Source organism: Trematomus bernacchii, unplaced genomic scaffold (genome assembly GCF_902827165.1).
Source record: "Trematomus bernacchii unplaced genomic scaffold, fTreBer1.1, whole genome shotgun sequence".
Classification (NCBI taxonomy): Eukaryota; Metazoa; Chordata; class Actinopteri; order Perciformes; family Nototheniidae; genus Trematomus; species Trematomus bernacchii.
The window spans coordinates 6808639-6824633 of record NW_022987821.1 but is presented as its reverse complement, the minus strand read 5'-3'; the positions used below and the strand labels follow the sequence as shown (position 1 = coordinate 6824633).

General features: G+C 41.2%; 1 protein-coding gene across 1 annotated transcript in view; it reads right to left on the bottom strand.

Annotated features, from left to right (window-relative positions):
- LOC117498880 (gamma-aminobutyric acid receptor subunit gamma-3-like) overlaps nucleotides 1-15754 on the bottom strand; it is an 80830-nt gene extending 65076 nt beyond the window's left edge. Inside the window, exons 1-2 of the mRNA XM_034151039.1 lie at nucleotides 15571-15754; nucleotides 15126-15280 (exon numbers count right to left, since the gene is read on the bottom strand). Coding sequence (XP_034006930.1) covers nucleotides 15126-15280; nucleotides 15571-15623 — 208 coding nt within the window. The 5' untranslated portion in view covers nucleotides 15624-15754. The remainder of the gene's footprint in view (nucleotides 1-15125; nucleotides 15281-15570) is intronic.
- Between the last annotated feature and the right edge of the window lie 241 nt (nucleotides 15755-15995).

Below are 15995 nucleotides of genomic sequence, written 5' to 3'. Positions count from 1 at the left end.
TATTCTCAGCATATTCTCAATGCAACAAGGAATAACTGACCAATCACAGCAGGGGGAATGATTATGGGCGGGGCTTGGATCCTGTTTTGAGATCTCATAGCACAAATGCAATTATTTTAGGAATGCAATTTAAAAGAAATCATAATCAATTAATTTGCTGGTTATTTCCTCTATTGATCTTTCCTTAAAATGTTTAAAATGTCTTAAATTCCAAGGGGATGTCTTTTAAATTATTATTTTGCCAGAGAAAATGTTTAAAAATATGTAAATGTTAGAAAATGTCTTAAAATCTGAGGTGATATTCACTAAAACATGATAAAAAATAGATAAAGAACCAGAAAATGTCTATTTTTCAGTCGCTGAAAACTGTACTTTAAGACTATGATGCACTCTATGAGTTAAATGATTATCATAACAAAAAATGTTCTTCTGTTAAACGTATTGTCTGGTTTAAATGGGAACGGCTGTCTGTTGTTGAAGCTGCAATGCACTCATTTAGTAAAGACTAAAAGGCCAAATAAATGTCCTTCATCCAAATCTAGTCCACTGTATTTCCTTTTATTTAAAATCCCCCATAAATCCAGAGCCCCAGCAACACATCTCTCCCAACACGCCTCCCTGTCATCTGTTCTCCACAGCAGCTCTGCGCCTGATGTCTCCACTTCTCAGGAAACACAACCAGCTCAGGTCAAAGCTCTTCTCCCTTCTACATGTTCACAGTCGACCCCCCCCCATCCTCCCCTCTGCTCCCCACCGTAGTGGACATGGGAGACACAGATGGAAATCGATGAAATGGTTAGAGCTCACAGGGATGGGGGATCTGTCGGCCATCATCCAGCTGCAGCTCTGTCTCATTACCGCCTAATGCACTTCTCTTTCTCCCCTCACCTTCTCCATTTAAAGCGTTACACGATCGCTCGGCCATTCCTTTGTGGTTTTCTCATTAACTCCGAGACGCTGAAGGAATGAGAGGTGAGGCTTTACTACGACCTCTCTTTGGGGACGAAGCTACATCCCCTTCCTCAGAACAAAAAAAAGTGTGTTTTTCTTTGTTTTTTCCTAAATGACACAGGAAACCGCATTAATTTGCATATCTGTCAGAGAACTTGCCCTGCTAATTTGCTTATTCATGCAGTGAGTGAGGCTTTTTCCAAAAATACTAAATGAGATCATCTCATCAGTGAATTACTATGATCACAATGCCTGTCAACACACAGGCAGACATCACCAAGGAGACGTAATGTCCCACATGCAGTGTACTCCCATTGTGGCAGATGACAATACATGAACAACATGAAATCCACCATTACATCTGCTGCTATAGTCAGGCAAAGAAAGACACATCAAAGCCAGCTCTGTCATTGGATGAAAACGGGTACTGTGACTCCGAAACTGTAAAAGGAGTTTAAAGAGACCTTATTACGTTAATAATGTCTCCACTGGGACGTGTCTCCATGCTTTAATGTTCAAAAAGCTCTTTATTTTTCTCATACTGCCTGTGCTGCAGCACCTCTTTTCACCCTCTGTCTGAAACCAGAGCCCAGTCTGCTCTGATTGGTTCAATGTGTTGCAGTACTAGCCAATAGAAGTGTTACGATTATGCGACTATTGAGATTGTTGCCTTTGCAGACCATTGACATGCACACAAACCTATATAAAACACACTACAGGAAAGGGAACACCCCCCAAAAATGCTAAAACAGGAACTATTATTATCCTGAGCCATTAGGCACCAGCAACTCAGAAAGAGACATTTGCATCATAGTATGAAAGGTTATCTGCTTGTGTGTGTGTGTGTGTGTGTGTGTGTGTGTGTGTGTGTGTGTGTGTGTGTGTGTGGTGTGTGTGTGTGAAGCTGTTGCACCCCCCCCCCTCCCGCAGGATATTGTCAGCTTGGCTACCTGAGATGTGAGGAGAAACATTTTCCAGCATCTAAACTTCTCTCCGTCAGACGGAAATGTCACCGGACTCTAAATCTGGAGGAGATGTGTCCTTTAAAGAGAGCGGAGGTGTCGAGCCAAATGTCAACTGAGACAGGATCAAGGAGTCACCCAGATCTTAACTAGAGGTGGAGGAGTATTTAACTCCTGGGGGAATAGCATCACTTTACGTCACTAAGGAGCAGAAGATCTGGCGGCGGGTCACCGTGGGTGTGAGCTTTTCCACAGGAAGTCATGAAACTAAGTGTGAAGTTGATGCAGAAACTGTCACTGTGATCTGGATAAAAATAGCCAATACAGTGGAAGCACATTATAAAAAGGCATTTAAAAAGCGAAGATAATAAAATCAACACACCAGGTATAAAATACAGGGATAAAAAGCCAAACTGCAGTTTGAGTTTGAACATCTCATCCAAATGCAGCGTCAAAAAGATACGTTTTTAATCTCGATGTAAAAGTATTAACAGTTGCAGCGGACCTGCAGGGTTCAGGCAGTTTGTTCCAGATGGTCGGGGCATACAAACTAAATGCTGCTTCTCCATGTTAGGTTCTGACTCTTGTAGCAGAGAGCAGACCCGTCCCAGAAGACCTGAGACTCCTGGATGGTTCATACTTTTGCAGGAGATCGTTAATATCATTTGGTCCTAAACCATTTATATTGGTATATTGCACGCACACCTTCACTCAACCCTGAGGGTCTCCTCCGCTCAGAGCCTGACCCCAAACATTGATGACCTTGCACCCAAGATGAGATGCCAAGTATCTGGCTTGAGCTAGCATCACAGAGCAGCACACTGAGTTTACATGGATGTTTCCTTCTGCACTTTTTCTCTCACGACAACAGGGCATGTTTGGTTCTTTCTTTGAGGGAAATAGTTTTTTTGAAGCTGTTGTTGGCCTGTGGAAAAATGTAATCATAAGAAATGACTCTGCAACTGATTATTTAATGTTTAATGTTGTTTTTATAGGCAATAATTTAAGCTTTGTTAGTTCCAGGTTTAATATGTGCAATAAGTTCATTTCAATAAGTTCTGCAATAAACATTGAACCAGTCCGGCCCTCGACTAGTACCCATTTTTTTATTTTGGCCCACTGTGTATTTGAGTTTGACACCTCTGGGTTAGTGCTTTAAAAACCAGCAATAGTACTTAAAAATCAATTATTTGGTAGACAGGAAGCCAGTGTAAAGACTTCAGAGCTGGACTGATGTGATCCACTCTCTTAGTGTTGGTAAGGACTCGAGCAGCGGCGTTCTGAATCAGCTGCAGCTTTCTGATGTTTTAGTGAGACCTGTAAAGACACCATTACAGCAGTCGAGTCTACTGGAGATAAAAGCATGGACAAGCTTTTCTAAATCCTGCTGTGACATTAGTCTTTTAATCCTAGATATGTTCTTCAGGTGATAGTAGGCTGATTTAATAACTGTTCAAATGTTTTGAAGTCTGCCGACTGAAGCTCTGCGATGACTTTTAATCGTTCCTTCTTTGCTTAAAGGAAATTGTTCTACATGCATCAAAGAATTAATCTTAGAGCTGCAACCATTACTCAATCTTTGGAAAAGTAATCGGACATTTTTTTTTTTTTTTTAAATCAACTCAGTAACTTATTTTGCAAGAATAAAAAAGCAATTTGGACTCAATTTCTTAAACTGTTGGAGATTTTATAGCAAATATTTTTCCTAATGCAGGGGTCGGGACGGCAACCCGCGGCTCTTCAAGCCCTCTACTCTGGCTCCCTTGAGCTTAGACAAAAATAAGAAGGAAATCAAATAAAAATATTTGTAGGACTATTTATATTTTGTTGCACGGTTGAAAATGTTTCGTATTTTGAGGTGATACTGTGACACGTAAATACAAAAAAAACGGTTTTAATTAGGTCAACTAAAAGATGCGTCACATCCTGCTACGGTCCCGCACCAGCGCCTTTTCCAGCAGGCGAATAACCGGACCCCCGGCTCGATGAGCGAACTATGGATACATCAAAGAAAAGTATCTGAGGAACACAGAGGGTTTAATTCTGCGCAGACAGCTTTACGTATTGGAGGAACAACACGGAAGAGGAAGACAGCTGACGATCTTCAGTCATAATTCAATCATTAACTATTTTTAGGGTGCAGCTATACGTTTTATTTATTTCAAAGTGAGCCCATTTTAATTATATTCATTTTCTTCAAATGTGCAGAGGACTCCCCAAGTGCTGTGTTGATTTATTTTAGAGTAGGCCTGTGTATTTTTTTTAATTCTCCTTATAAGATAAACAGGTTAACAGTTTTCTATAATGTAATAAATAATAAATTGTCTATGATGTAACAATATATACAACTTTATAAGCTATCAAGCTATCAAATATGTTTTGCGGCTCCAGACAAAAAGAATTGGTGGAAAAGGGGGCAAAATGGCTCTTTTGGTCAAAAAGGTTGCAGACCCCTGCACTAGGACCCCTGGCCTAATGTAATGCTTTTATCTGTTTCGTATCACATATCTTTGGGTCGTGGACTAAATAAGAAATGTAAAGACATTAATCTACATTTAAGGATTGGGCTTTGTTTATTTCCAGGTGCTACAGACCTGTGAATGAAACACAATGTTTACAGGATTATTAGTTAAAGTTATGAACAGATATGCAATGGGTGTATCATGTTTTAAATAAGCCAATTGATTAACTGTATCTAATGGTTTCTATGTGTTGCAGTTAAAAAGCATTTCAATCAGTTCATTGACAATTACCAAAAGAGGTCCACATCATGTTGGTCATTTCGATATGTTTGTTCTAGTTTGTTGATCATATCGAAATGCGAAGCGCAAAATAAAAGCAGTTTATAATTATCTTGTTATTCTTTGACTTGAGGATATGATTTATATCTTTCATGTGGAAACATAGCTTGTTTTCGTTTCAGCACACAGTGTGTTTTCCCCCAGTTTGACTCCCGAGATGAATGAGATGTCATACTGACCGAAAAGATGGAGAAACGCCATTAACACATTCTCAGAAGCACGCTTCAAACCACCGGGTTCTGCTGTTTCTGAGCTGAATGTGGAAATGATTTACACCGACTGGCTTACAGTGAAGTTAATTCAACTTCATCATCTTTCACAAGAGAATAAAAACAGCTGGACGTCAAACAAAGGCTTTTTAAAGAAGTTAACAAACACTCAAATAATTATTCTCCTACGGGTGAGAACACATGACCTCCTTGATTTGATATTGATCATATTAACTGAGCAGCTTGAGGGGATGAACAAGACCTTCAGCATTACAGATTTTAATAAAAGAGAGCTTTATAGTTTTTATTAAGTCGTTTTTTACAAGTATTGTCCTAAAACAAATCAATGTTCTCTCTGACATGTTGCATTGTAGTTAGTTGTTCCTGCCTATAGCACCATGTTTTCATTATGGATTTGAGATGTGCAATTATACATATAGCTAAATATAGAATGACATATTTAGGCTACTAAGTAAAATGTATTAAATATCAATAACACACTTAAAGGTGGGGTAGGTAATTCTCTTCAGAAACACTTTTTGTTATATTCCATGGAATGCTCTTAACATCCCGATAGCAATGAATATCTGAAGTGCTTTGACAATAAATACAAAATAAAATGTCATCTGTGGAAGCCGTAGTACTGTAAAAAGCACGACCAATTATTTTAGCCGGCCCTCGTGCCCTCATTGGTCATGTGCGTGTTGGAGGAGGGGTACTTTCCAGCGCACTCGAGCTGGTTTCTCCAAAATGACATACCCCACCTTTAAGGTATAACGTTGAATCATCGAGCCCTGATGTCAATTTCTATAGCATCGATTATAATATCACAACTTCCTCTGCCTCCGATTTTAAGGAAAGTTAACGGCGAAAATGCCCCAAGAAAGCTCAAAATACCCCTAGAAATAATGATCAAAAAGACAGAAATTGGCCACAAGATTGTGAAAAATAAATGATAATGCATTCAGCAGTTGAGGCTTTAACATACTTGAAGTCATTCCACATTTAGACGGCAACTTAATGCACAAATTACGATATTTACGAGTTAATATATAGAATAAAACACCACCAAAGCAGAGTGATGCGACCTGATAGCACAGTGCATCCACTCCCATCCACTTTCAGTAAAAGCCACTGCTATTCGGAGTGAAATCACAGTATTTGCAAACACGTCCTTGTTATTTCTGGCACTGGGATAAAGAAAGGAATACAAACTCAGTCTGAGATTTCTAAATAAAGAATGTTAAGATCAGATTTCCGCTGGTTTTATGCTTGAATAAAACAAAGGACGCATCTAAATCTTTCATCAAACAAGGAGGAAATGTAGGGCTGCTGACATATACTACAAGGATATGAGTAGGTTTCACTGAGGCCAAATATTGCAAAGCTTAAAACCCTTCTTCCCCTTCCTCGCGTGCTTCGCCCTGCAGTGATTGGATCTGACATGACTCCTGAATCAGATCCATGGGCTTTTAATATAGGATGCAAAGTGGGTCAAACTTCCACTTGGGCTCTTAAAACTCTACAATCTGGACCGCAAATGCTGACATGAATAATGTAGCTGCGTAAAGTAATTGATAGTAAGTAGGGGGAGGTTTAGAGAGAGGGGGGGGGAGTCTTGAAGGAAGGGAAGGAGGGGGAAAGAGAAGGGGCAAAAGTTAAAGGGATCCAAAGATGTCTGAGCAACTTGTGTTTCTATTTCTGAAACATCTTATCTGAATCAAAGTCCTTCTCTTAATGACACACAGAGAAAGAAAGGAATAAATATAGACGAGTAAAAGTACAGTACGACTTCAAATAGGGCGATATGACAGTATGAGATTTGTAAAAATGGAAATGGGAAAAAAGGACTTTGTGCAGCCATATCAATCCGCAGAAAGAAGTCCCTTCAATTAAAAAAATACGTTAGTTTTCCTTTAGTTGAAAACACTGTGGATTACTTTTTTAAATATGTATTTTGATATTTGTGGAGAGCGTGACACTTTGGCCTAAACTGTACCCAGCAAAGAAGAAGAGAACAAGATAACGCAAGACAAGGAAAGAGGTTCAAATATTAAAAACTTAGACATAGAAAATAGAAAATAGCAGAAGAAGCCAGACAGGAAGTCGGTACTAAGTCTGCCTCGCTGCACAGTATCCCTTACTGTGCCTGATATATGGTTGAAGTCGCACACACACACACACACACACACACACATTCAATTGAAATGCACACACAGCCTCTCTCAACCCTGCTGAGACTTAGAGGCGGGGCTATGAAAACGAATGACCGTATAGGCGACTCCACGGCCCCGTTGGACCCCCCAGAGCGCTCCGTTCCCAGATCTATCCACCTTTGGACCCGTTGTCGTTTGCGGGGTCTGTTTCTACGTTTCCCTTACGGCGTCGTCGAGCTTAGAGGGCTATACGCATGAGAAATATGCAGATTCAACCCGTTTTCGTCCCCGTGGAGCCGGGGCCTTAATAGTAAGGCCAGACATATTCAGGGTGTTAGTGATGGTGGATATGATCACAGTGACCTGGTCAGTGAGGGCAGACTAACAGCTCGTTAGTAAAGGATGATTAAAGCCTTCAGACACACACACACACTGAAGCTACACTTGATCAGAGAGACACACACTGAAGCTACACCTGATCAGAGACACACACACACTGAAGTTACACCTGATCAGAGACACACACACACACACTGAAGCTATACTTGATCAGAGAGACACACACACACTGAAGCTACACCTGATCAGAGAGACACACACTGAAGTTACACCTGATCAGAGAGACACACACTGAAGCTACACCTGATCAGAGAGACACACACTGAAGCTACACCTGATCAGAGAGAAACACACACACACTGAAGCTACACCTGATCAGAGAGAAACACACACACTGAAGTTACACCTGATCAGAGAGACACACACTGAAGCTACACCTGATCAGAGAGACACAGCATTTTAGGATTAACTTCATGAAAGAAAAACAGGATTTCTCTTGAGTTTAAATCTAATCGAGTTATTTCACTCTAAAAAGGCGAATAAGGCACTATCTTAAAGTGTTTATAGCTTAATCAGATTCTTGTGCCCAAATTGTGAGCAGCTAAGCAATACTGTCTTTGTGTCTTCTCTGGCCATGGGGCTAATTTCCTTGTTATTTCTTCAGCAATAGCGTTTATTTGCCAGCTCTTCTGCAAAACAAACAGCTGTTAAATGCACCATTTACTGAGCTGCAACTGCTTTCTTTTCCTGTACACAACTACGAGTGTGTGGCAATATATCTACAAGGATGCTCAGTCATCTAGCTAATAGGCTAACTGGTAGAGTAGGGAGAGACATGAGGCAGAGACACTGGATGAGGTGAAAGGCACAGGTGCATGCTGGGGATTTAAAAACAACAACAGGTATTTAATGTTTGTTTGCAACAGATAGCAGCTCCAGCATCACAGAGGCTCTGCGGTACTTTAAAACCTTCAGCACCTGATTGTCGCAATTTGCATAAAACAATTTCAAAACTTCTCTGAGTCATAACTTTGTATTTTAAGATGCAGTGTGACTCATGCATGTTATTGCAGATTCCTCTGCGAATACATGTGCATTCATCAACTCCAATAGATTTATAACTGAGAGAATAAAGAGCTTTTTGAACATTAAAGCATGTAAACATAACTCCAGAGAGGCAATAAATACTAATATGAAGCTGAAAAATAGCACAATAGGACACCTTAAATAGAAAAGAAGATACGGTTGTTGTTGGTGGGCTCAAGACTTTAACCTTGCTCAAAGGTATTTTGTAATTTACTGAAGTATTATTTAGAGTGTGTTTCAAGCCTCTATCAAACTCCTTGAATCATCCCTGCATGTAAAGCATAGAGTCCCTGACACACACACACACACACACACACACACACACACACACACACACACACACACGCACACACAGATCACACTCTGAATCCAAAAGGAAAGTGACACAATAGGGACACAACAGCATCTCATCTCTTCATCTGAGGCGAACGGCTTCTTATCGGGGAAGGTGAGCTCAACACTTGTTCAGCTCGGGGGAAATGTGGGACGCTTTTTCACAAGTGGACCAGTCACCCACTTTATATGAAGATTAGGCTCGCCGCTGACTTCACAAAGACTGGAAGAGACAGGGGGAAATAAACACGGGAACTAAGATAATAACCCTGCTATGTTGGATATGAGATTTTTTTAGTGGGATTTGGCTTCCTCACTGTGGGAAAGAAAAGTACTTTTGACAAATACGAAGTGCAAATAGAACTACAAAAAATGGGATATAAATGTGAAACCATCCCAAGTCTTACCTAGCTTTAAAAAGGGCCATATTCTGCTCATTTTCAGGTTCATGTTTGTGCCACATGTTTACATGCTTTAAATGTTCAAAAAGTGCTTCATTTTTCCCATACTACCCGAGTGTGTGGGAGAGAAACTCCCTCTGAAAGGAACTTTGGGATTTTAGCCTTTGCAGACCATTTACATGCACACAAACCTCTATAACACACTACAGGGAAAGCATAATAGGACCCCTTTAAGAGGTGGCTTTCACCCAATAAGTGAGCTTCACTGAGAGATACAAACACACTTCTAATATTGCATTAATAGCCAATTAATACAGAAATCTGAAATATGCTTAAAGCAACGCCCTGTGCCCTGGATCCACAGCCAGCAGCGTTTAATAAGCAGAACTACAGAGAAGTTGCTTACAGCTAAAAAAAAGAGGAAAAGCTTTGATACTCTGTGTGTGTGTGTGTGTGTGTGTGTGTGTGTGTGTGTGTGTGTGTGTGTGTGTGTGTGTGTGTGTGTGTGTGTGTGTGAGGATGATTTTACTCAGAAGACATCCAGGTGTGTGTTGGAAATGAGCCACACTGTTCTCACTTCAGTAGCTGTGTGCGTGTGTGTGTGTGTGTGTGTGTGTGTGTGTGTGTGTGTGTGTGTGTGTGTGTGTGTGTGTGCGTGTCAGAGATGCATTGCAGCAGTTCTCATTTGAACCCACTCTTTTTCTTTCTTTTTCTTTTTTACAGAGACTTAAATGTCCCAGATCTGTCTTTGCCTCAGCGTCATCCGAGTGTACATCTCTATGAGCGTGGGTTATTTCTCTGCCTGTGTGTTTCCCCCTGCCTTACATCATCCCGCGCACACATTAACATTTCATGTGCGACACTGAGGTTTGTCAACTGGATTTCATCAAAATTTCATCCTTAATTATGGATTCAGAGCTGGAGGGAGATCCCCCTCCGCTTCCCGACTGAAGCGAGCAGAGGAAGCCGCGGGCGGAGGTGAAAGAAAATCTATTCCCACCAGCAGCTTATTGCCTGTGAACGCTGGATGCTTGGTCGTCTTAAATAACCTATAACGCAAATACACACTCTTACGGCCCGTGCACACAGCGGCTTTGGAAGCTTCTTCCAACGATTCTGCCCATTCACTTTGAATGGGGTGACGTCACTTTTCGCCGAACTGCATTGTGGGAAGCAGAGCGGAGCTTTCCTGGCGTTTCAGGCTGCAAAGGTTGAGCAATGTTCAACTTTTGGTGGAAGCGTCAGCCAATCAAATCATATGCCAGTACAAGCTCTAGCCAATCAAACCGCTGCGTGTGTGTCAGGGGCGGGAGATTCATGTGATTGGTTGTTGGTCGAGCTTCAGACACGCCCACCTGCAAGCTTTTTCCAAAGCCGCTGTGTGGACGGGCTGTTAAAGGTGAGGTAGGTACATTTGAGAAACCGGCTCGAGATACACTTGTTGTTATATTCCATGGAATGCTCTTAACATCCCGATAGCAATGAATATCTGAAGTGCTTTGACAAAAAATCCATAAAAAGAATTTCATCTGTGGAAGCCGTAGTACTGTAAAAAGCACGACCAATCATCTGAGCCGGCCCGGCTAAAATAACTGGATGGCCTACCTGCCTGTCAGCCTTCCATCTGTGCACAAACTTATCTCGTGCCCTCATTGGTCATGTGCGCGTTCGTGTGTGTTGGAGGAGGGGCTCTGTAAGGAAGTGGCAGATTTTTTCCGGCTGTGTATTTTCAAATTCTAGCGCACTCGAGCTGGTTTCTCCAAAATTACCTACCCCACCTTTAATGATCTGGAGATAAGTATTCCCACTAAGTCTTCTCAAAGTCCATCTCAAGCTCAAATCCACTAAAACTGAAGCCATGACCAAGTCTTTCAGGCTCGAAGGTGGTATCTTCAGAATATTCTTCATTAAGAGGGAAATCACTTCAAACCCAAATATTCCAGAGCTGAGAGACCAAGCTTTCTAAACAGAGTAGAAATGGGGCTTTAAATGTTTGTTTGTAAGTGGAATGTGTGCGTTTGAGGCCTAAAGAGGTAAAAGAATCAAAGACTTTACAAAAAAACTGTCAAAAAAGTATTGAAAAAGTCCAACAAAAGAATTCAAATTGGTGAAGCAAGAGGTTGATATTTTTTCTTTACTCTCCTATTTATCATCTCTGACTTCCCCAAATGTAATAAAAAAAATATAGTGCCAGCTCTGACTTTAGCACAAGAGCAAAATGCTACTTCACGTCACTTCTCTGCAAAAGAAAAACCTTTTAGAACATTTGAGCTCATAACGCTTCTGTATTTTGACTCATTTTAAATCTAAAACTTCAACTCGTCTTACTGAAGACTAGAGATACTCATGGGGCTATACTTAGATAAAACATGAAATATTGAGGAGGTAAGAGTATCGCAAAGTGCAGATCCTACTTATCTAATTGTATGAAATACATATATTTTAAGCCGATTGTACGCATTGGTGTCATTCTTTATACTATGGCAGTTTCCCAACACAATATATTGATGTGTGTTTGGTTGTTTGGTATATTTAAACCTGCATGTATTGAAACATAAAGACAACTTGTACTACAGTATGTACTGCAAATTCCTAACATGCTCACGTTATACATCTTAACATGTTTTCATTAAAAGGTCATTTTTTTCCTCTTCAAGCTGGAGGGAAAATCCTCAACATTTGCTGTGTTATGGTTGCAACAATCTTCCTGTGGTAAATACGAAGTTTATCCCAAATTATGGACCGATGTTGAGTCCTTTTATCATCTGAATAAGTGGATAAGGCTGCCCTAAATTGGGGCAAAAATGTCCCCGCGGGGGAGCATTCCCCTGGAGCCCCCTATGTTTAGGCAGAATCCCCGGATGTTCACAACATCTGGAGCCACCCTGAAGCCAAAACACAGCAAGACTACCATCACTAGTAGTAACAGGAAAGCAGCAGTGACAAGCTGCTAAATGAGCTGCACACACTGCTGTTTGGCACTCCCAATGGACAGCATATAGACAAATTATGGCTCCACACACACTGTCCAAACTGTCCAAACAACTACTTCCTTAAGTGACGCTCAATTAAACTCAATGGTACTCACCGCTTACAGAAGAAGCACAAAGTGAAGGGACAGGCAACACAACACAGCCCGGAAAAGCCCCTCCTCCTTACGGCCTTAAAAACAAATGTTACATTAGCGTTAATGTTCTCAATCATGGCCTCCGACAGGTGGGGTTCTGCAGAAATATTATCGCCACTTACTTCGTGAAATTGCGGTATTTTCGTGCGCCAAAGTCCACCTTCACCTTCGCTCGTTGTCAAAATCTTTGAGGAAAGTCGTTTTATTTCACTAAAGTGCAACTGTTAGCTAACTTTGCTAGCTCTAGCAAACAAACACACGTGTCTCTCGCTGGCGCACCTGCTCTGACTGTCCAATCAAAAGAGGGGTCACCTGATCAACTCTGCATACAGTTACGGGCAGCCGCGCATGCGCACTTGTCTTCTGTACCTCGTGGATTGAGCTACATGGATTTAATAGGGAAAAACAATTCAACAAAATAAGCAGCACATATATATATATATTTGTTTGTTTGTTTTGCTAGTATGAGTGGGGATTCAATATTATTTGATGACAACCGTTTTTCAATCAACTTTGTCGTTATTTAGGTGTGACATTTTGAATGTAGGCTAGTGTATTTAAACCCCTACTCATTCAGTAAAAACACAATATACAGAATATATACATATGTATACGCCAGCATTTAGGTAATAAGAAGTGAGAAAAATGTCACTGCAGGAGCTTCAGGACATAAAACAACAAGTATAACATCTAAAAAAGTGAAGTCACAAACAGTCATTATTTCAAAATGAAGAGAGCCACCCCAAAATAGTAGTATCAAACTATTCCTAATATTAGTATTAGGAGTAATAAGAGCTCATTGCTGATTGTAAATATGCAAAATTCCAAATGCAGGGGAAATAAATAATAGTCAGAAGTACATTGAATTAAAGCCAATATTATCTTTATCCCAAGGCTGTCCAACATTTAGAGCTTTCATTCTGATATGGATAGATAGATAAAGACTGGTTGATTTCTGCAGCAGTAACAATAAACGGGCCCTCCAGTCAGAACACTCTGGGGATCTAACCAGTAACCATTTGATTAGCGTCCGGCCTCCCCGAAGAGGAACAGACCTCCTCGCAGAGCCTCGGCAGTTTTGATTGCAAAGTACGAACGGTATGAGTGCAATCAGAGAATGATTTGGACTCTAGCTGCCTCCCTGAACCTCTCTCACACCGCTGTTCAATACGACCAACCTGCAATCGCCAGGAGGGGTTTGAGAGAGAAGAATATCCACCACTATATTTTCCTTGATGGGTAAAAACTAGTACAAGACGGAGACAAATGTGAAAGATCAATGAAAACTGTGTCATTTAGAAATGTCTACTTTCAAAGAGCTAATATGAAAAGCTCTTATTAGGATGCATGTGTTTTTTTTGGACGTGCAGTCAGTCAACATGTCTATAACCCTGGACCTTATGATCACTTTTTAAGCATTTCTTTGGAACATTTGTCCTCTTACAAACTTGTCCATTGATGGATGTTTCATACTTTACTAAACTTGAATGATTTAGATCCTAGCTCAAAGTGTTTCCTTCCAGAAACCTACTTTATGGTTTCGTGTGCTTCCTATTTGAACTTTCAGAAGCATCTCAAGTCAGTCAATCAGTCAGAAAATTGCCAAAATGCTTCCCCTGTTATCTCTGCAACAGCTTGTTCAAAATGTCCACCATTTTGTCTGTTTTGATTGGCTGTTACAATGCATTTGAATTCTTCTAGATGCCATTGCAACTCTACATCTGTTCAAAATTCTTCTGCAGGATCATTTATACCCCGTTTCCCTAGCCCTGGCTTCATTCACTTTTGAATTTAGACACATTTTAATACCTAATTAGGCAGTGATTCACATTTGGAGTCACCATGTATCTTTGACTTGATGATGTCCGACAGATCCAACAAGTCACTCTCAGTTCAGGACTCGAGGTAAACAAGCATATCAACAAAGTCTGTAGAGGGTTTTAAATGTCCAAAAACCTACATATTCTCCAAGGACTTCAATAGATGCTTCCTTGTTCTTATTTGATGACCAGTTGTGCCCGAATTTGTCGTATTATAATGCTTTTATCCTCTTTTTCTAAGTATGTAACCCTGGTTTTGAACCTGTTTCCTGCCAATATGCTTTGGTCCATTTCTTAAATGTGAGGATTTGCTGTCTTTCTTTGCAATTCTTTTTTATTTAAGCCTATTATGTTTGTCCTTGGAATTTGGAAAACATATTTTTGACAAAGAAAATCAAGAAAATAATCAGCAGATGATTTGATACTTAAAATATTAGTCAGGTGGAGTCATAGTTTCTGTATAATCCCAAACTGACACCACCTGCCAACAAACTGATTGCCTGGGGTCATCAATATAAACTCATGCTGTGCAAGCAATCATTGCCGAAAAACGTACAGAACTTCTAAATCCAAGGAGACATCCCAAAGTGTCCAAACATACCACATATGGCCGCCTGTGTTTAAATAAAATGTGCATAAAATGATTGACAAGACAAGCAAAAAATCCCCATTTGATGGTATGATACAGCCGTATGAAGCCTTGGGTATATATATTCCACTTAAAGCTTCAATGAAGATCTAGAACAAGCAACATAAGAGACTTTAAACAGCCTTTAAATGGGGACAGACCCCGAACCAGTGTTGCAGCTTCACTGGTTTCAGCACCATGGACAGCTCCCAGCCAATAACAACCAGCTCGTTGGACAGCGCCCCTCACACTGAAGTTTCTTTAAATCCTTTTCCCACGAGCTTTAAAGTCTGTAATAAGATCCAGCCTCACCTCCAATATCCGGCCGCAGCGTCTTGTCATAATCCTTGAGCAAATTGTTGAGAATAAGTGTGGCATCCTCCTGGTGCGACCTGGGCACCAGCATTTGAGTGACAGTGGTATCGTTAGGATCTTCATCGTCGTCGCCATATTCCAGTAGATCACAACTAAAGGGGGTGAAAAACAAGAGGTGCCGGTGGGGGTCGTTAGTAACCTATAAATTATGTCACTAAAAAAAAAACTTTGTCGCAGCAGCAATGATGAACACTGCCTTTAATTTGAGTTTAAAATGAATCAGACTGTGTATTTGGGGCACAGCGGTGTGTGTGTGCGGGGAAAGCCCTTAGAATAAAATATGATTATCCACACTCATTTACACTGAGAAATGCGTAATTGCCATCATGCCATGAACTTTTAAAGCTTCCTGTTGATCATGCACATGTAAAATCCGACTCACCGAGCACCCTGAGCGACAAGTATGAAGAGGATGAGCCCAAACTTGATTGTCATTTTCCCAGGCGCGGATCCCCTCTAACACAGAAACGGGTGGACGGAGATCCCGGCGCTGCTGCTGCTGCTGTGCCCGTACAGTAGGTGTGTGACCATCAATCCGTGCTCTGAACTTCCTCATCCGCCCACACACTTTCTCCTGCGTGTAATCTGCGACCACACAGCGGTCTCTCCCCCCCCCCCCTAACCCTCTCTCCAGCCCTCCAAATCCTCCGCGCGCAGGGTTTCCTCCGGGACGCGCCCGGCGATCAATCAATCTGATCAGTCCAGCGGAGGAGCGGAATGGACGGGATCCAGCAGCGCCCTCCTCCCTCTGTGGGCTCCAGAGTCTGGGTGATGGTGTCTGAAGCTGCTGGGGGGCGGGGTGGGGGG